At 41.7% G+C, this 21,691-nt stretch overlaps 5 protein-coding genes across 5 annotated transcripts; 2 read left to right on the top strand and 3 right to left on the bottom strand.

The window, feature by feature from the left end:
• Positions 1-57: 57 nt before the first annotated feature.
• Positions 58-1,428, bottom strand: PAL1 (Pal1p; the record flags this gene model as incomplete). The annotated part of the gene is made up of 1 exon (XM_022607247.1): positions 58-1,428. The coding sequence occupies one exon, from the start codon at positions 1,426-1,428 to the stop codon at positions 58-60; it is 1,371 nt and encodes a 456-aa protein (XP_022463862.1).
• Positions 1,429-1,862: 434 nt separating this feature from the next.
• Positions 1,863-3,659, bottom strand: YPS7 (putative aspartic endopeptidase; the record flags this gene model as incomplete). Its single annotated transcript, XM_022607246.1, has 1 exon — positions 1,863-3,659. One exon carries the CDS (start codon positions 3,657-3,659, stop codon positions 1,863-1,865), a length of 1,797 nt encoding a protein of 598 aa, XP_022463861.1.
• A 1,319-nt stretch (positions 3,660-4,978) lies between these two features.
• Positions 4,979-16,207, top strand: TRA1 (histone acetyltransferase TRA1; the record flags this gene model as incomplete). The annotated part of the gene is made up of 1 exon (XM_022607245.1): positions 4,979-16,207. One exon carries the CDS (start codon positions 4,979-4,981, stop codon positions 16,205-16,207), a length of 11,229 nt encoding a protein of 3,742 aa, XP_022463860.1.
• Positions 16,208-16,484: 277 nt separating this feature from the next.
• On the bottom strand, positions 16,485-18,587 carry ATP22 (Atp22p; the record flags this gene model as incomplete). Its single annotated transcript, XM_022607244.1, has 1 exon — positions 16,485-18,587. One exon carries the CDS (start codon positions 18,585-18,587, stop codon positions 16,485-16,487), a length of 2,103 nt encoding a protein of 700 aa, XP_022463859.1.
• Positions 18,588-19,328: 741 nt separating this feature from the next.
• SBE2 (Sbe2p) lies at positions 19,329-21,503 on the top strand (the record flags this gene model as incomplete). Its single annotated transcript, XM_022607243.1, has 1 exon — positions 19,329-21,503. One exon carries the CDS (start codon positions 19,329-19,331, stop codon positions 21,501-21,503), a length of 2,175 nt encoding a protein of 724 aa, XP_022463858.1.
• Between the last annotated feature and the right edge of the window lie 188 nt (positions 21,504-21,691).

The raw sequence follows: 21,691 nt of genomic DNA, 5'->3' as shown, positions 1-21,691 counted from the left end.
AGGTGCCTTCCAGACAGCGAAGCCAGTAAAAAAAAAGCTAACTTGATGAGGAAGCGACTAAATCTTCTTAGCACCAACTTTCAAACTTTTCACCCTATTCAGAAACTTGTTACCAGTCGATTGTTTTTTCGAGTTCCTATCGAAACGTACACCGAGGTAAACATCCTCGTCCGGATCACCGTCAACGTCCTGGGCTGGCGCCCGACTCGAATAGTCTTCGTTGCTATTGAACCTGTGCGGAACAGGGCGACTGTTAGTGCTCCGATTCCTGCGCAGATCCTGTGGGTCCCTGCCAGACCCCCGCCTATCGTAGGCATCCGGGGTCCTATATGAGATGGTATTGCCCCTCTGTATTCCCACAGCGGGGGCCCCATCCAAGAAAGTGCTGGATCCGAGACCATCGGTCTCCGTTCCGTGCAGTTGAACCGTTTTATTCTTAGTGTCCATGTTTCTCATCTGTTTACCAACGTTGCTCCTGATAGCATCCTTGCTGGTATTCTTCATTGTGTACAAATCGTGGTCGTCGTCAATGTCCTCGACACCAAACACTTCATTCATGGCCGATTTCTTAGTTGTGGCACCACCAATGGTGGAATTGGGCCCGTCTACTGGGAACGCCAGCACTGGGGCAGCCTTGTTATTCTTATTTCTTTGCGGCGTGCAGGCGTCGAAGGGGCCGTCGTGGTGGAACGACCCGCCGTACAGTCCCGTGACGTCCAGTTTATCGATAGTGTCCACATTTTTCGACAGGACTGCCGAACTTTTCCTCTTCTCCTTCTTTGAGGTCCCGCTATTCGAGGTACCACCACTGTGATAGCGCTGTGTCCTGTGGTCGCTGCCGTTCCTCTCGTGCGAGCTGTGGTGGCGGTGCGTGCGAGATCTGCTGCTGTGACTATTATGACTGCTGGACCGCTTCTCCTCAGGGTACTTATTTACTCTCGTCCTGCTTTCTGATACGTCATCGTACGAGGGGGGCAAGTCAACGAGGGCCGCGGGAGGTTTGCGAGCTGGCGACCTCTGCGCATATTCGGAGTCGCTGCCCCTATCACTCAAGTACCTCTGCCTCAGTTCCTCCTTCTCTTCTTCTGAATTTTTATACTTGCGTGGGTGGCGCTCCTGTGGTGGAGAATCGTTAACGTAGCCAGGGCGTTCATCTTGTTGGTATGTGGGCTGTGGGCGAGAATACGAGTTTGGGATAAGCGGAGAGATATCGTCGAGGAACGGATTCTTCGAGTTGCTTTTTGCAGAGGAGCTGACCGCCGGCGACGCGTCACCTGAAAATTGCGACTGCATGGAGCCTCTCGCGGACCATACGCCATCCTGCTCATCTTGCAACGAGCCAAACCCAGTCGCAGTATTTGTTAGGTCTGGAGACCTGAAGGGGTTGTTGCTGGCAAACTGCCTGCCTGAACCGCCAGTGTGTTGCATATTACAATGCTTGCTGAAGAGTGCTTTGTCTATTTATATATAACGGTTGTGAAAGGGAAAGGGACAACCGAGCCAAATTAATCAAATAGAAAAGAAAATATGGATTCGAAGGTGAAATGAGGGAGTTTGAAATATCAGTCACAGGTTAATCTTCAGGATAGTAATCAACACGTTTCAACGGCTGTACCTGTTCTTGACGCGTTTTTCGCAGAAGTGCTCAGTAACAGTTGCACAGTTTAACCTTCGAGGAAAGAGATCAAAAAAACATTGCGCTTTTGATTTAAAAAGTGAAAAAATAGAAAAAAATTAAGTAAGCGATTAGCTATGTCACTAAACACGGGAGGCACAGGGCATCGCGACCTCTAGGTAGTGGCTGGTTGCTGTTGCTGTTGCTGTTGCTGTTGCTGTTGCTATATACTGGTCCATTGCATATCTCATACAAACAGTGCTAGGTAGCCTAGTAGACTCAGGGAAAGGACGCTGGTCCAGGCGGCGAGGTTCCAAGACAGGGACGAGCCAGTCTGCGTATCGCGGTAAAGTTGTGCGCGCTTTCCCGCGGCAGCGTTTCTGCTCGTCGCACCGCCCGTCGAAGCGACTGTCGAGTTGTCTCCAACCGTACGCAGTGACAGGTACTCTTGTGATGTGGTGGACCTCAGAGTCGTAGAGAGTCTGGAGGTATCGTAGAAGGACCTCCCGTTGCCGGCGATCATCCCATTGGAGTTAACGAACGCAGTAAATTGTGCGGGGACCTCCGTTACCGTGCCCGTCGGCCTGATGGACAGGTGTGTCTCGTTCTTTGCCATCCTCAGCGTGGCATACGGTATATAACCGGAGGATATCTTCCTCACGGTTCTCACGGCGGTGGTGGAACCGCCGCCAGTGAGAGCTGGTATTACAGTCACTATTGAAGTGCTATCGCCTGTCGTGTTCTTCGCCTGCGCAATAGCAACTTTGGTGCCGTCTAAGTCGACTGCAATGTACGCATTTTTGATGAACGAGGTCCCCAACACGTTAAACCCCATCGCATTGTTCGAGTACAACATTAGGAAACATGCTGATTCGCCCTCCGCGAAATGCATCGTGGAGTTCGTTGCCGGGTCCTTCGAGGAGGTCAGGAGATCGCTTAGCGGTACTTTGATATCCAGCCCATCGAACGTAAAATCGATGTGTGCCCCCATGCTTGCTACACTGCAGGGAACAACCCATCTGTTCAAGGATTCAATGTAAATCGCCCCAATCTGGATAGCAATTTGAATGATCGTGTTAGCAGGTAGAAAACTTCCGACAAAACTGGAGTCCAACAGTGCTGGTTGCAAATACTGTTCAGAGGTCATATTCAATCTTCGCCCAGCCTGAGAAGTCATGTAAATCGGACCCATCGGTAAAATGGGATAACCAAAAGTCGACAGATTATGCGACGGCTCGATGTATGAAATTGTATTAAACTGGAAAAACTCCCCCTCATACAAAGATGGGTCCACTGCACCAAGAATCAATTTACCAGCCACACTTCCGTTATCTGCGTCTGGTGTAATCGTGTCGATAGTTCTACGGCAATTGCCCAACCACAGCGAGTACGATTTAGACTTTATCAAATTGAGGTTTGCCATAGTTTTTAGCAGGAAAAAGGTATCTTGGAAGTTTTCACTGTCGATATCAAACACGGAACTGTGGATCGATCCGCCAAGTCCCAAACTTCCTAGATCCGTCGTAGAACTGGATGTCGTGACGAATGAAATATTTCGGAGGGCGAGATAATCTGAAGTCATAGTAAGCATGCTATTATTCTGTACCGTGTTCGATAGGTTGCCCAACATACTTGTGTCAGTAAAATTCATAGTGTCCATGAATAGCGTACCGTTGACACGGACGTTATCAATAAAGTTCATATTGTATTCATAGGAGTTGCTCAGGGACACCCCACTTATTGATTCATTAGGGTAAAAAACATCGTTTTCGAAGCAGCCACTATGCAGTTTATTGCACTGTATGTCCTGGGCGCCCGAAATGACCCAACTGTAAGGCTTGCTAATATCTATCCTCATCTTGTGGGGTTGTGCGGGGGAACCTAACGAAACGTTAGCGTAATACACTCCATCTTTGTCGCAATATATTGGTAACACCGGTATTCCAAGTGTGTTGTCGTTCGTGTTCGACTTTCCGAAGGCCACTGGGTTCCAAAGCCCAAGATAAAATACAGTAAAATGGAAATACCAAAAGAGTCGTGACATATGCAAAGGTGTAGTACAGAGCAATGTGTAGGATCTTCGTATGCAGTCTAAGCACGCTACAAATTCAAAATACTGATGAGCCTCATGTATATGCACTCTTCACGAAAGAAAAAATTATCAAAGAAAAAGAAAATAAGCAAAAACTGTTATTTACCTGGCCGTCCTTGGTCAGAGTTTATAAATAGATGAGTAGCTGGACAGAGCTTCGGTTAGAGGCTGTGTGGTGCTAGATATGATATATGGGGGGTTATTGAGTTTTACAGTAACTATTGAAAAGACGAAATGCATTTTTATATGCGTACTGTGAGGTACATTATTCTGCAGTATCGCAGCCTTTGAATACTTTCACACGAAATTGCGTAGCTACTGGCAGAACCATTACTCAACTTCCAAGAACGTTTTCCTCGGAGTAGATGCGTGCTGACCTATCCAAAAAATGATGACGCTAGATATTAACATAGATCGTGGTAGACTCTATAAATATTGCGACCAGAATTTTGTAGGTTAAGGAGGTAATTTGATTTTCGGAGCCTCGCGCTATGCGTTTTCATTATTTTTTGTAATCCAGCACATTCTTATAAAGGATTTTACTCCATGTTTATCTGCGAAGAGTTATTCAGATAATACTTGACTCTTTCCACCGCAAGCAAAAAATGTCTATGCAACTTGATTTAACAAATTACCGTTTCCGCAAACAAACTTCAGATCGTTGGGACAAAGTTACATTGTTCCACGGAAATTTCCGAGAACCAACAAGATTTGAATATAGATGGAACAATCACTAGTAAGGCCTAACTTATGGTAGAAGCCAAACAGGCCGCGATACTATATAAAGAGAGAAATTTCTTAAACTTGCTTCAGTAGCTCAAGTTCGGACCTACCCTGAAGCATTCTTGAAGCTCATTACAATTCTTGTTGCTTCATAAGTGTAAATACACCCCATCAGCGGGACAAGTTGGTTTCTGCCATTCGATGTGGTCTACTAACTTCCTAAAGAGGAAGGTATACACGTGACTGGGACTTATTCCAGGTCAAATACTGAGAAACTCGATGTTTTTTCTTTCTTTCTCATTGAAAAAATATACACGCTTATAGTTCAAAGTTGTTTAAAACAGTGTTGTTCTAGTGACAATTCTATCATTTTCCTCGACGCGCTCGCGGTGCTGCATTCGAAGACACACGAAAACAGGTGATTCAGAGGGAAATCGTAAGGATAATTACAATTGACCTTTGCTTTGCCCTATTTTAGGTGTCGTTTGGGTCAAATTATATCTGCTAAAGTATTTCAATAGCTTGTACTTGGCGAATAATTTGCACACATGTCTTTGACGTCGAGACTGGATGACTTCGTCGCGAAGTTCGATGATGCAAACTTGTCGTTCCATGATAGACTAAACACTTTATTGGAACTCCAAGACTTCATGGATGGGAAGTCCAACGATGATTTCGAAGTCTTTATGAATAAGATGATTCCTGTACTATTACAAACTTTGGAGAAGACGCCTATATCCTTTGACAAACTCTCCATTGAGCAGAAATTGAGAAACTCAATTTTAGAGCTCATTAACAACTGCTTCATGAACCATCTGTCGGAGACGCAGATGGAACTGGTTTTGAACAGTTTACTGTCTATACTACCGAAGGAAAATGAGGATAACGGTGTTCTCTGTATGAAAATCCTAACAATTCTCTTCAAGAGTTTCAAAAATTCTCTGGGAGAGAAGGTGGAAGATTTCATTGCCATCATTATCAAATTCTATGAAAACGCTCATGAATTGGTAGCAAGAGAGTTTACAGACGCTAACAGCACCCATTCAAGCCCGCCTGACCCTGGTGAAGAACAAAGCGAAAATTTGTTGGACCCAGATATTGTCCAGAGCCAGTTTGACCCCTTAAAACATGACGGCGAGGCTACTGAAAGGTCAGACCAAGGATTTTCTGCCAGAGTTATAAAGGGATCCCTAAGAAGCTCTATGTTTTCGTTTAAAATATTGTCAGAATGTCCAATTACTATGGTGACTCTATATTCCTCTTACAAACAGCTGACAAGAACTTCCATTCAACAGTTCACTCCTTATATCTTCAACCTATTGAAATTGGAAGTGGAACAACAAAAAAACGCTCGGGAAGAGGCAGAAAGTAGGGGGGTGATATATGTCGATGTTTCTCCCGAGATCAGAGATAGAAGTATTTACTGTGATTTCATCCTTACTCAAATAAAGGCAACATCGTTCTTGGCCTACGTTTTCATCAGAAGTTACGCTGCGGAATTTTTGCAGAATAATGCCGAGTTTGTTCCAGACGTAATTATCAGACTACTACAAGACTGCCCTCCTGAACTGTCATCCGCGCGTAAGGAACTATTGCATGCGATCAGACATATTCTCTCAACAAACTATAAGATGTTATTTCTGCCAAAGTTAAAGTATCTCTTCAATGAGGATGTTTTGGTTGGCAAAGGTTTTACTACGTACCATACTCTCAGACCGCTAGCTTATAGTACTTTAGCGGACTTCGTTCACAATACGCGTACAGAATTGCGACTGGATGACATCGAAAAAACTGTAAGGATGTACACAGAGTTTTTGTTGGATGATTCCCTGGCGTATACTGTCCAAATCATGTGTGGTAAGCTGTTGTTGAACCTCGTGGAGAGAATACTGAAGTTGGGGAAAGAAAACCCGCAGGAGGCATCTAGAGCCAAGAAGTTACTGATGATCATCATCAACTCCTACACTAAGCGGTTCAAAATGCTCAATATGGAGTACGACAAACATATGGCACAACACGAAATCTATCAAAAGAGGAAACTTGAAAAGTCGAAGGGTGCCAAAATGGAAATAGAAATTGAAGACATTGGGCCCGATGTATTTATGGAGAAGACGTTTCAGTTCAAGCATATCGAACAGCTCCCACCTTCTGAGGAATTGTCAGGAACAGAAAAGAAAGAAGAAGTCAGCAAAGATTCGAAAAAGGACGAAAGTAACCAGGGAGTTTACGTTGACATGTTCAATCTAGATGAGTATGCGCCCATCAGAATGACTCCCGTTTCGAACTCCGATCCTATAAAAGACGCCTTCTATGTTTACCGCACGTTGATGTCGTTCTTGAAGACAATTGTGCATGATGTGAAAGTTTTCAACCCACCACCAAATGAATTTACTGTGGCGCATGCCAAACAATGGGCCGGACTTTCCAGAGTGTTTTCTTATGAAGAGGTTGTCATGTTTAGGAACTTGTTTCACGAGTGCGTCATAGGCTTGAAATTCTTCGCCAATGAAAACATTAAGCTCAACGCACTGAATAAAAAGCACTTTGACGTCTCATCGCCGACACTGCCTATTGCTGCTAGTAAAGACGGACGGGAACTGATGGAGTATCTGGCATTTATGTTCATTCAAATTGACAGCTCCACTTTTGATGAGATCATCGAGTCCGAGATTGGGTTCCTGTACAAAAGCATGCTGAAAGATTCCGCTTTGCTACATGTAGCTCAATCATTCTTAACAACGGAGGTGACTTCTCCTAATTTTGCAAGTATCCTTTTGCGGTTCCTGAACACTAAACTAAAGAATTTGGGTAATGTTGATTTTGTTGAGTCAAACGTTCTGATAAGGTTATTCAAATTGGCGTTTATGTCGGTAAATCTTTTCCCAAATACAAATGAAATGGTGTTACTACCATACCTAAATGATCTGATTTTAGATTCGTTAAAATTCTCAACTGAAGCAGAAGAACCATTGGCATACTTTTATTTGATAAGGACACTTTTCAGAAGTATAGGTGGTGGTAGGTTCGAAAATCTTTACCGGTCAATTAAACCAATACTACAGGTTTTGCTACAAACCCTAAATGAAATGATTCTGACAGCCAGACTACCACAAGAGCGCGAATTATACGTAGAATTGTGCATAACGGTCCCCGTGAGATTGAGTGTTTTGGCCCCGTACTTGCCTTATCTGATGAAACCGCTTGTGTTTGCGTTACAGGGATATCCTGAGTTGATATCCCAAGGCCTGAGGACACTTGAACTGTGTGTTGATAATTTGACGGCCGAATACTTCGATCCGATCATCGAACCGGTTGTCGATGACGTCATTAAATCTTTATTCAAGCTGCTGCAACCTCAACCATACAACCATACGATAAGCCACACGGTAGTAAAAATTCTCGGAAAGTTAGGGGGAAGGAATCGCCGGTTCTTGAAACCACCTACCGATCTAGAAACAGAAAAAGCACTTGACTACGAAATAATTGCTCATTTCAAAGCTGTTGGACTTGATGGAGAGTTTCCACTCTCTGTCACACCTGGTGTTCGGTCTGCAATGGATGTACTAGCCAATTACAAAGTTAACGTCAACTATAAAAAAGAGGCCTACAGGTATTTAAAGAATATTCTACTATTGTTTTTCAAGTCATCCATAAAGTTTTCTGATAATTTTGATGTACTGGTCCGAAAAGTTTGCGAAATACAGTCCCTCGACAAGTACGAAGTCAAGGAAAACTTTGATGTTAAATCACCAATCGATAGAGAACAGTTTTCTGAACAAGAGGAGCTCTTCATCAAACTTTTAGAATCAGTTTTTCTGTCATGCTCAATTCCAGAGTTGAAAGAGGAGGCTACCGAGTTACTGAAACATATTATAGATCACATGTGCCTTCTTTACATCAACAATTCGATGATGAGGAAACGCAATTTGTGCAATCTCTTCAACTTTGATATTCAACAACCAGAACTGGTTTTGGACAGCGTCACAATCGTCGAAACAATTTCCTCGTCTTTATCATGCCATATACCCGAGGTCCAGGAGACTGCAATATATGCCATAAAGAGAATCCACGAAAAATCCAAGCTAATTTACGGAGATGAACTTGTTTTTGAACACTCTTTGGTTTACGAGTTAATGAAGCACTTCATGCACAACTGCTACAAAGAAGCATTCTATGAAAAAAAAGCTGGTATTCTTGGTATTAAGACTCTTGTGTTTGATATAGAACTTTCTTTGGACTTTTTGAAGAAAATACAACCTGATTTGGTTAGCGCATTTTCATTTGTTCTGAAAGATGCACCAATGGGAACTCCTAGCTCATTGAATAAGAGTGCGGAAGAGCTGCTCCTAAAAGTGCTTCGTCTGACATTCGAAGGTGTTACGGAAAATGATTTGGAATCTAAGATACTTCATCACTCAATTACCGATATTGTGGTTGAGTTGAGTAATCCTAATCCACAGGTAAGAGCTTCCTGTCAGACATGTTTGAAAGCCATTCACGAAACCACAGGTATTCCAATTGTCAAGTTGATGGAGAAGTCAAAGAGCTTTCTATTGTCACCAATATTTGCGAAACCATTAAGAGCGTTGCCATTTACAATGCAAATCGGAAATGTGGATGCAATCACATACTGCTTGGGATTACCAGACTCTTTTTTGACCTTCAATGAAGAGTTATTCAGATTGTTGCAAGAAGTAATTGTTCTAGCTGATGCAGACGACGAATCGTTATCGACGACACAAAGGGTTGTTGAGTACAAGACATCGGACCAGTTGGTACAATTACGGATATCGTGTATCCGCCTTTTGGCATTAGCCCTTAAAAACGAGGAATTTGCAACTGCTCAACAAGGCAACATTAGAATTAGAATTCTAGCAGTTTTTTTCAAAACGATGCTCAAAAACTCTCGTGAAATAATAGATACCACATACGAAGCACTAAAGGGTGCTTTGGAGGAAAATTCTAAACTGCCAAAGGAACTACTCCAAAATGGTCTAAAACCAATGCTCATGGATTTATCAGACCACCAAAAGCTCACTGTATCAGGACTCTACGCCCTTTCAAAACTGTTAGAACTACTGATTGCGTACTTTAAAGTAGAAATAGGGAAGAAACTACTAGATCATTTGAACGCGTGGTGCAGAATTGAGGTGATGGACAGTTTGTTCGGTAAAGATATCAATAAACAACTGCCGACCGAGATCATTACCAGCATCATCAATATCTTCCATTTGCTACCGCCCAGAGCTGATATGTTTTTGAATGATCTATTATTAAAAATAATGCTATTGGAGAGAAAGCTCAGGATCCAGCTAGATTCTCCCTTTCGTGTCCCGCTCGCTAAATATCTGAACAGGTTTCACACCTCTGTGACTGACTACTTCAAGAAAAATATGGCCTTACGTCAGTTGGTTCTGTTTACTTGTAACATTATCAAGCTCCCTGAAGCAAAGGATCTAGCTGACGATTTTGAGAAAGAGCTGGGGAATTTCTACAACTATTATATTTCTAATATTCCATCAAACCAGGTGAGAGTTGTGAGCTTTTTTGCCAACATGGTTGATATCTTTGACACCATTGCTGAAATTAGAGGCGGTGCATGGTTGAAAGGGCAAATAGATATGATCTTCAAATTAGGTGATATGCTGAAAATAACTACCCAAACTGTTAAATCAAACGCGTTCTGCATCGACAAATTGCAGCTGGCACAAACTATTGAAAAATACCAAGTTCTCTACTTGAAGCATATCTCATTCGATGCAGACGAGCAAACACAACTTCTACTTCAGTTTATTGACTTTTTGATTTTGAACGATATTAAAATTCTGCCATCTGTTCATCTTTTCATCTGGGAAAACTACACAGCATCGTCAGATACCGCTAAATTGAATAATTTCTTGGAGTTATCTTTGAATTTCATGCTTGACAATAGCTCCATGCATGCCCGCTTTTTCATTTTGAAATATCTAATCAAACCAGTATTGATATACCAGGGGACGGAGTACAAGAGCTTGAAACATCTTACACAGGAGCATGGAATTCCGGAATGGCTGAAAATTATTCACACAAAGATATGGAAATCTTCCAATGCAGAACTTTTATCGAATGTTTCTGGAAAATTTGATTTCTACAGGTTTGAGTTACTTCAAATATCCGCCGTCTTTGTCAAGTGGGCTCCCGAATTGATTACTGATATAAGAAAAGACATCATCAAGTTCAACTGGAACTTTATAAAATTAGAAGATACACTGGTCAAACAGTCTGCCTACCTAACAACTGCCCTGTTCATTGCCAAGTATGACTTTCCCTTGAATATTGTCACACAAGTATTTGTGGCTTTGTTGAGACACCCACAGACAGAAAGCAGGTACTTAGTCAAGCAATCGTTAGATACACTAGCTCCAGTTATTGATAAGAGAATGAAAGTATCTGGGACCCCCTACGAGTGGGTTAACTGGGTCAAGCGGGTTATGTTTGAAAACAAGTATAACAGAAACAACACTCTTTATCAGTTTTTGGTAAGTCATACGGAGCTCTTTTACGACACACGGCACTTGTTTATCTCAAACGTTATAAACCACATGAACAGAATGACCTTTGCACCAAACTCGAATCCAGAAATCCAGAGCCTAGCGATTGACCTTGCCTCAATGATAGCTACATGGGAGGACAAAGCTTTTGAATCAAGACCCAGCGTGAAAACCGACCCCGATGGAGATATAGAGATGGCTGAAAATTTTGCTGATACAGAAGAAGGTAGCAACAATTTCAGCACCGTAAAGGATTACACTGTTCCCACCCAGCTGAGAGAAATCTGTGTGTCCTTTTTAATCAGATATGTCTGTTCTATTGATCACAAGGCTAGTGATGACGACCTAGGACTGAAAGCGCTGAACATACTTTCGAATCTTCTTTCTTCGAAACATTGGTCCGATGTGAATATCCAACTCTCGTACTTTGAAAAGTTTTTCAGCGATACTGATGTTGATTCAGAGAATGCTGTTTATTGCTGTATTAATACATTGGACATTCTTTACATCTTCTTGAACAATAAATCAACCAAATGGATGGTGGAAAATCTGTTGACAACTGAATCTCTATTGGAGAAACTGATTAAAATAAACCACCACGATATTCAGGAAGCTCTGGTCAAGATTTTGAACATAATTCTGAAAGCAATAAGGATACAGGGGGACTTTACTCAAGTCACAGACAACGATACGCCTTCGAAACATTTTATTAATAATCTAGTATCGACTGTTAACCAAGACCTACAGGGGACGGCTTCTGTGACAGCAGGTGTTACCTTAGTATGGACCTTGTTTGTCAACTTTTCAGACGCAGTTGACTCTTTACTTAATCCAATAATGAAAACATTTAATAAATTATGCAAGGATCATTTGAGTACTTCTCAGCCAAAGGACGCTGTGACAATGGAAGAAGCAAAAATAACAACAAAACTGTTAGAAAAACTACTGTGCTTGCTGTCAGCAAAAGTATCGTTATTAGGAGATTCACGCAGACCATTTTTATCTACAATTGCGCTTCTAATTGATCGTTCTATGGATCAGATATTTTTACGAAAGATTGTCAGCATTGCTAGATCATGGGCTTTCAATACGGATATATTCCCGACAATAAAGGAGAAATCAGCTATCTTAACAAAAATGCTAGCATTTGAGGTACGTGGAGAACCATCTCTGTCAAAACTTTTCTATGAAATTGTTTTAGAACTTTTTGAAGAGAAACAATATAACAACACTGAAATAACAGTCAGGATGGAACAACCATTTTTATCAGGGACACGGACACAAAATATTGACATCAGAAAAAGGTTTATGACAATTTTGCAAGGAAGCTTGGAAAAGGATATTAAAGAGAGATTATACTACGTAATCCGCGACCAAAACTGGGAATTTGTGTCCGACTATCCATGGCTAAACCAGGCTACTCAACTTCTTTACGGAACGTTTGATAAAGCCTATGTGCTAAGTCCTAAAAATCTGTACGATTTCTCTCCTCCAGAACTTTTGCAAAGCAATCTACCTCTGAATGTTGAATTGACTGTCGATGAAAATGCTGATGAACTTAAAGAATATATCATTAATCACCAACATTCAATGGAAACCTTGTGTGATATTAGAGCAAGTGATATTTTAGATCCTTTGGTAGAACTGTTTTATCAGGATTCCAGAGCAATCGAAAATGCTTGGTCTGATTTATTCTCTCAAGTGTACAGATGCATCCCAAGAAATGAAAAATATGGATTTGTGAGATCTTTAATAACTTTACTTTCAAAGCCGTACCACTCACGTCAACTGAATCCGAAGAGAAATGTTATAACCATGCTGCTGAACTCGATTAGCAAAATTGATAACTTAGAAATTCCACCCCATTTAGTGAAGTACTTGGCGATTTCATATAACTCGTGGTACCAGGCTATTAAACTTCTTGAATCAATTCAAGATAGCAACAGTATCGATAATGTGAAAATCATAGAAGCGAACGAGGAGGCGTTGTTGGAACTATACCGGAACTTACAAGAAGATGATATATTTTATGGGTTATGGAGGAGAAGAGCCAAATACAATGAAACGAACATTGGTTTATCTTATGAACAAGTTGGATTATGGGATAAAGCTCAGCAATTATATGAAATTGCCCAGGTAAAAGCGCGTAGTGGTGCCTTACCGTATTCTGAATCAGAATATGCACTTTGGGAAGATAACTGGATTCTTTGTGCCGAGAAGCTACAGCAATGGGATATCTTGACCGAACTAGCCAAACATGAAGGATTTACAGATTTGTTGCTGGAGTGTGGATGGAGAGTGGCCGATTGGCATTCAGACAGAGAAGCACTTGAGCAATCTGTTAAAAGTTTAATGGATGTGCCCACTCCAAGAAGACAAATGTTTGAGACATTCCTTGCCCTTCAAAATTTTGCCGATACCGGCAAGGGAGATCAAGATGTGAGAAGGCTATGTGACGAAGGGATTCAGCTAAGTCTACACAAATGGATATCGCTACCACAGAGATACACGCCAGCTCATAAATGGCTGCTACATGGTTTCCAACAATACTTGGAGTTCCTTGAAGCTACACATGTGTATACTAACCTTCACACTACCACCGCGCAAAATATAGACTCGAAAGCACAAGAAGTGAAACGTGTTTTTTTGGCCTGGAGAGACAGACTTCCGAATATTTGGGATGATATTGATTTGTGGAACGACTTGGTTACTTGGAGGCAACATACTTTTCAAGTGATCAATAACGCTTACCTTCCCTTGGTCCCTACACTTCAACAAAATAATAGCAATAATGCCATTAACACCCATGCTTACAGAGGCTATCATGAGCTGGCCTGGATTATAAATAGATTTGCGCATGTGGCAAGAGAACATGATATGCCTGATGTTTGCATCAGCCAGTTAGCCCGTATCTACACGCTTCCAAACATCGAAATTCAAGAGGCATTTTTGAAACTACGTGAACAGGCCAAGTGTCATTACCAGAATATGAATGAGTTGACGACCGGCTTGGACGTTATTAGTAATACCAATTTGGTCTACTTTAACACAGGTCAGAAAGCCGAATTTTTCACCCTAAAGGGTATGTTCTTATCTAAACTGAAGGCATACGATGAGGCGAATCAGGCGTTTGCCACTGCTGTTCAGATAGACCTGAACCTCGCGAAAGCTTGGGCACAATGGGGTTATTTCAATGATCGTCGTTTAGTCGAAGAACCTAATAACATCAGCTATGCCAGCAATGCAATTAGCTGTTACTTACAAGCAGCGGGTCTGTATAAAAACCCGAAGACAAGAAGCTTGCTATGCCGAATTTTGTGGCTGATAAGTATGGATGACGACGCAGGCTCCTTGACCAAGGCTTTCGAGTCTTTCCGCGGGGAGGTTCCTGTATGGTATTGGATAACCTTTATTCCGCAGTTGCTGACCTCACTTTCACACAAGGAGGCCAACATGGTTCGCCAAATCTTGATCCGTATAGCAAAAAGTTATCCTCAAGCATTGCATTTCCAGCTTCGGACTACCAGAGAAGACTTTGCGGTTATACAAAGAAGAACAATGGCGGTCCTGGCAGATAAAAAGGAAAGTACTGCTGCAAGCCAGCCAGAGGGCTTGCGGCAACCATGGGAACACCTACAAGAATTGAGTAATATTCTAAAAACTGCATACCCACTGTTAGCTCTTTCATTGGAGTCATTAGTGGCTCAGATTAACGAACGTTTCAAAACAACAACGGACGAGGATCTTTTTAGGCTGATCAATGTTTTACTGCTTGATGGTACCTTCAATTACAACCGTCTACCGTTACCAAGAGAAAACTCTGCCCTACCTCAAAATACAGAGACGAACTTGATTAGATTGTCAGAAACGTTATTAGATCCGCATGTGAAACCCAAGTTTAACGCGGATTTCATTGAGAGCAAACCGAACTTTGAGACGTACTTGAAGAGACTGAGCTATTGGCGTAGAAGGTTAGAAAACAAACTGAACAGGGCTCCTCAAATTGAATATCTGGAGAGAGTTTGTCCAAATTTGAGCAACTTTCACCATCAAAAGTTTGAAGATATAGAGATACCGGGTCAGTATTTGATGAATCACGACAACAATGCACATTTCATTAAGATTGCCAGATTTTTACCTGCCGTTAATTTTGTGCGCGGAACCCATTCCTCGTATAGAAGATTAAACTTGCGGGGTCACGATGGTAGTTTGCATTCTTTTGCAGTTCAATCACCTGCAGCAAGACATTCCAGAAGGGAGGAAAGGATGTTCCAACTCTACAGACTGTTGAACAAGCTGTTAGCCAAGAGCGTCCAAACAAGACGTCGTGATGTGCAGTTCACATTACCAGTTGCTGTACCATTATCACCTCAAACAAGGATAATGAATGACAGCGCTTCGTTCACCACCTTACATCAAATATATGATGAATACTGCGCCAAGGCAGGTGTGAGCCAAGATGACATACAAGACTTTATATCCAAGGAACTGAATACGGCTCACGATAAATCGTTGCCGACCCCGGACAATACGCTTGTTAAGATAGAAATCTTTAGTTCAATACAGTCGTTGTATGCCCCTTCGACAATCCTCAAGAACTATTTCAGTGGCATCTACCGCGAGTTTGAAGATTTCTGGCTATTCCGTAATCAATTTGCTTCAAATTACGGTACCTTTACCTTCTTGTCCTACATGATGATGATCAATAACCGTACTCCGCACAAAATTCATATAGACAAGAGCTCTGGTGACGTATTCACATTAGAAATGCTACCCTCGAGGTATCCATTTGAAAGGGTAAAGACCGTGCTGAAAAACAACGAACTCGATTTGCCCGCTGATGCACCAATCTTCCACAACAACGAGCCTGTCCCATTTAGACTGACTCCTAACATACAGAAGTTAATTGGCGATTCTGGACTAGAAGGCATATTTTCTGTTGTTATATTCTCGATAGCCCGTGCATTGAAGGAGCCAGAAAATGAACTGAACACATACTTGACTTTATTCATCAGGGATGAGATTATTTCGTGGTATAGCAACTTACACCGCCCAATTGTCGAAAACCCTCAACTGAGGCAAATGGTTCAATCTAACGTCGATCTTATTATCAAGAGGGTTGCGCAACTAGGTCACTTGAGTTCAAACCCTGCGATTACAACACAGTTTGTATTGGATTTGATAAGCTCAGCTGTAAATCCAAGAAACCTAGCTGCAACAGATATAAGTTATATGGCATGGTTTTAGGCTTGTATTTAACGATTAAAATTGTATATTATAATAGTAGATTTTGTGAGAAAAGACCATCACTGCTAGAAAGTGGTGAACAATGGGTACTGTTGTACGATAGCAGGAGATTCAATATCAAACATTTACATGTTTATGGTTATTTTCTCAAAGTTAATCATAAAGACTTTAATTTGAAAAAGTAGTAACTAACCGAAAAATTAGTTTCGGATTCCTAGATGCCGTTTATATACATATTTTTCACACAATACTACTGAAGAATATTATCATTGCTCGTTTATCCCTGCTCTTGAACATTAATGTCCAGAGGTTTTTCAAATGACGCGAGAAGTTCAAAAATGGTTTGATAGCTCTCATCGTTACTCTCGCCATCTTGTAAGAATAAACTCTTTTCCACCGGGTCACTGTTTTCTAAAGTTCCTCCAATAAGTTCATGATCATCGTCTAATTGTGTCAATAAAGTTTTGTCAAAATTTGGGGGGAATTCCCAGCCATTACTTTTTATCGCTTCTATCAGGGGTTTATGCCTAACGTCGAATTGTCCATGTATTATTTTTTGATACCAATACTCGGCCTCCTTTACTCTTTTCTCTCTTAAAAATTCCAACACCATTTTGGTACAAATTTTAAAGGTCAAGGGCATTTGCCTCCTTTCCATTATGCTTAGAAGGGGAACAATTTCAGAAAGGACCACTTGAGAACTACTGTAAATCACAAGAGAAAACGGGCACTCCCTCGAAGTATTTCTTATTTTGTCGACAAAATCATGAGAGTAAAAGTCCATAAGCATACTGTATGCTAGTTTCCAATCTTTAAGTCCATATATCGTGCTTTTGAGCAACAACAGTAGCACCCCTGTATCATGCATATAGAAATGGTACGTTTTGTAGCGCTTTGTTAGTACTGCCACATATTTTGAATAGAGATCAAGGATGAACTCCTTGTACGTACTTTGCGGTAGAATGGTGGAATATGTTTTTAGTAGAATATAGTACATTTCATTCAAATAAGGCTGGAGTTCATTGGTCTTTATCTTAAACTGTTGTGAAAGCAACGGTTTCAAATTCGAAACTTCAAAAGAGAGTTGATTAGAATCTAACAAGATTCCATCGTTGTGCCATATCCAACCCCAAAGCCCCAAAGAATTGAAAAGCTGTGCAATATCTGGATCTTGGATAGATGAGCACATGAACTGGCACGTAAGTTTCGGGTCGTTGAATGATCTTAATGATGTCGCCAGTTCCGTTATTAATCTTTTGTTCAAGTTATAAGACTTTTTCTGGTACGGCAAACTGTTTAATACGGACACGAGAGAGAATATTTCATCCTGGGCATCTTCTCGGCGTAATCTGTTTAGAAGTTGCAGAATCGGTTTATTCAATAGTGATATAGTACTCACTCCAGTCTCCTTCTTGATACTTTCCACAACCGCCGCGAATGTTGCTGCGACTAGAGGTGTATCTCCCTTTTTCAAAACAATAAAAAGTAATTCATTCAAAAACCTTACGAAAAAGTACCTCAACTTCCCACTGTTTACATTGACGTTAAAATCTCTATTCATCTTTATTTTTTCTACTAGTGCGGAAAGGTAAACTTCCAAGTGTTTCCAATGGTCCCTTCGTACAACAGCGTTGACAATTAAGATCATGGTCTCAAAATTATGCAGTTTCACAAACTTATCTTCAAACGTTCGACGCTTTGCGGGATCGTTCAAAAATATTTCAAATGTTGCTGTAGAACGTTCTATTTCTGAACTTTGCATCATTTTGAAAGTAAGCTGATTAATCGACTCAGATGAACTAAGATTTACATCACAGCTGATTAGAAACAAATAGTGGCTCACCAACTCATCTGGGGGTAAATAATCGTAAAACCACTTGTGAATGGGTTCCGGGATAAAAAGTGATGCGGAGTCTCGAGAACAGGGGAACACCTGAGCCTGACATCGTATAATCTCGTAGAGTCTTTTGAACTTATCGTGTGTTGACAAATCGCCATTTGCAATAGTCTTGAAGAGTTGTGATTTGAAAAAATTGTACTCAATCTTATCAACATTCTTGTAAAGCATCAACCAAGCCAAACTCCGATCCCTTGATTTTTCAAAGATTCCTTTATTCCTCAATGTAAGTCCATTATACATACTAGAATTTTTCAATGCAGTCTTTAGTATTTTGATAGAGGTATAATCGGGCCCCAAAGAGTCCACAAAATCCATAATTTCTTTCTCACCAGAGTTCCCGAGAGGTTTCCCGGGGGCATGGCCTCTAATTAGAGAAACAAGCTCACTTAGTCTGTCATTTGTAGAAATTCTAGTACCACCACTAATAGCACTGTACCATCGATTACAAGTACTGCAGATCCGTTGACCCCTCCTCAACATTAGCATATACAGACACTGACAGATGTCCCCGATAAACTGGTTCAAATTCGGAATACATACACTACCTTCTAGACTATAACTACCAAATGCTCATCTGGTACCGCATTATTGAATTTGGTTAGGTCAACTGTTCACTTTAGGGTTTGAGTCCCTGTCCAGTTAGGGTTCCAGTAAAGCCCTAATTACCCAACCCTAAATTAGGGCATGCAACAAAGCCCTAACTTTTCCAAACCCTAAAACCCCGGAACCCTAAAAACACACAAGCCCTAAAACCCCAAGCCCTAAAACTGGCTGCGTTTTTGTCCGCAAAAAAAAACGTCCCGATCGGGAATTTTTTCGTTTCCCCCTTTTGATTGCTGCTTGCACATTTTCCATTTTGGGCCGCGTGTTCCCGAATAGAGCAGTGTTGCAAACCCGACAACAGGCGATGCGTGTTTAATTTTAGAATTAGTGAACCAAGCACGAAGCGGTGGTGTTGGACGGATTGCCCAGTATTTAAAAGATGCACACCGAGGCTGCATTGCGGATCTGAGAGGGGGGGCCCAAGGTTTTCCGAGCAAGCAGAATTGACGAAGTTGTGCCATTTAAAACTGGGTAATTGATAGCTGAACTTCTTTCCCACATTTCCTTTCGATTCTTTTGCTATACATATCAACGTTGCTGCTAACAATTGAAATACCGTGAACTGAACCAGGCAAACAACATTGTGATTGTAACCTCTAAAATATTAATAAACCAACAATGAGTATGGCAGGTGCGTCTATCCACGCGATCAGCAAACTGAATACTTTGAAGGAGGAGGAGCAAGTAAATGTAACAAGTGGGAAATTGGCTGACGATATTTCGCGTGTGGGAAGCACAGCCAGTGATACGTCCACAAATTACAACAGTAACAGGTCTCGAACATGCTCAGACGCGTCACAATCGACAGACGGATCAAATTCGGAGGATAAATACGGTGCTGCTTTGCGGAAAAACAAGTACGGTATGAAGATTCTCGGACTTGGGATAAGTCACCAGGGCGCAAGGAGACCCAGTGATAATCTTTTCCAAAATGTCGTCGAGAGTCCAACACTGTTTTCTAATTACGACTTTACAAGACGCGAGAGACCTAATTCATCGGATTCTTCCGTTACGGCAACTTCCGATCTGTTCTCGCCGTCTATCCCGAATTCGGGTGCCGACACCCATAACAGAAATCAATCGAGCATATCGGTGATAAATGAAAGCGAGGAGGCGCTTCATAAACAACCACAAACTTTTCTTCAGATGCATGCTAACAGCACCTCAATGCTCTTAGCACACCCTTCCACAGCTAACGCCACCAACAACAATAACAACAGAACCAACGCAAAAACCCATTTTTTTATGACACCATCACAGAGATACAGGTTACGCCGTTCCCAGACTCAGACGAATCTGAGGGAATCCATAAGAAGGAAAGACACTGTATACCCACCTGATAATGTAAGCGATACGGACGACGATAATGATATTGTGGAAGATGCGGATAAGTCCTTTATTTGGAACGTCCCTGTCGCTCATGCATCCACCAGTTCCTTCATTCAAACCCCGGAATGGGGCCCTCAGAGAGGGAAGCATCGTTCCCAAAGTGTGTTGGACTTCAACGCGATTCCAACGATGGGCGTTCCAGGTATTGATGGCGGGTCGGACTCCGAGTTTATGAAGGCGACTTCGATGAGCCTGTCGTATTTGTACGACCAGACGAGTAACCGACTGTCCCACCAAAAATTGACGGAGAGGAACAAGTCGGCGGATGTCTTGCCGCTTGAGTACAAAAGATTGAGTGACCAAGGACTTGAGGATTTGAGGCTGGTATCTGATGATAAGAAGAACGTCATGAGTCAGGGAAGACCCATGTGGTTACCACCAAAATCGACCAAGGAGAAAAGGAGCCACGAAAGGGAAATCTACGAAACCATGGAATCGTACAGTCGAGAGGCATTGGCTAAACAAAAATGGTTACAAAACTACTCTGCGAAGCTACAGAACAGTGAGAAGGAGCTAGGGAAGACTATCGAGCGTGGACTTTATAGACAGTCGTCACTGCAGATGCTACATTCCTTTGTACAGGAAATGCCCTTTTGCAGTAAGAACCGTTTCGAAATATATTCTTCTGTTCTTCAGACGGATAACTACGTGTTTATCAATTTTGTTGAAAAGTTTGAGGAACTCTCCTCTGTTTTGAAGGAAATGGATTTTCCGAAGGACAAAGAACTCCAGATTAAGAATTTGATCAACGATAACATCGAAAGGGGTACATTTGAGCTGGATAACAAACTGTACCCGGCTTTGCAGAAGTTATTAGAACTGAAAGCCATCTCCACATATGGGATAACCCCAGGGGACGAATTACTAATGTACCATTTCCTAAAGGAGGGATTCCCACCAGAAAACACTTGGTTGCTCGTCAATCTTGTCCAGTTGACCTGTTTCAACAGCATGATGAAAGATAAGTACGACCGTAAAATATTACAGTGCCACTACCTGAAGAAAGACGTCTTCAAACAGGAATTTAATTCTAGCTGTTTGAACATGAACACGTGGTGGAATATGTTGGAGAGAGTGTCACATACTCTGTTCCTATGGATCCTAGATATTGTGGTGATTTACAACGTTCAACTTTCCTCTCCAGCAAGTGAACCAGAGAACCAGCCTAACGAAGATTGGGACGTCTACGCCGCTGCACATATTGTACCAAATTACAAAATTCTTTTGTCCTTTACTGTGAATATTCTAATGAACCACCATTACGGGTTTGACGATCTAGTTCAATTGCGGGGCATCAAAGACGTCAACATCGCCTTCCCCATGCCAGCAATCAATAAGGAGGAAGCCCTCGAAACCAATTACAAGTTTGTAGAAACTTGGCTAAGTTACTACAAAAAGCTGTGATTCACGAACAATTAAATACGCATACACAACAACATATAGACAGCTCCTTAATTAATTCTTAAATAACGAACCAGAGCTGGAATGGGTCCAGCGGTGACTCAATCACAGAAAAACTCTTGAGATAAGGCGTACGGTACTTTTCCTCCGTTTTTTTTCTTTCTTATACAACATGTATGCGCATGCTTGTT

Source organism: Huiozyma naganishii, chromosome 3, assembly GCF_000348985.1.
Source record: "Huiozyma naganishii CBS 8797 chromosome 3, complete genome".
Classification (NCBI taxonomy): Eukaryota; Fungi; Ascomycota; class Saccharomycetes; order Saccharomycetales; family Saccharomycetaceae; genus Huiozyma; species Huiozyma naganishii.
Note: the sequence above shows the minus strand (reverse complement) of the source record. Positions and strands in the feature narration are given on the sequence as shown.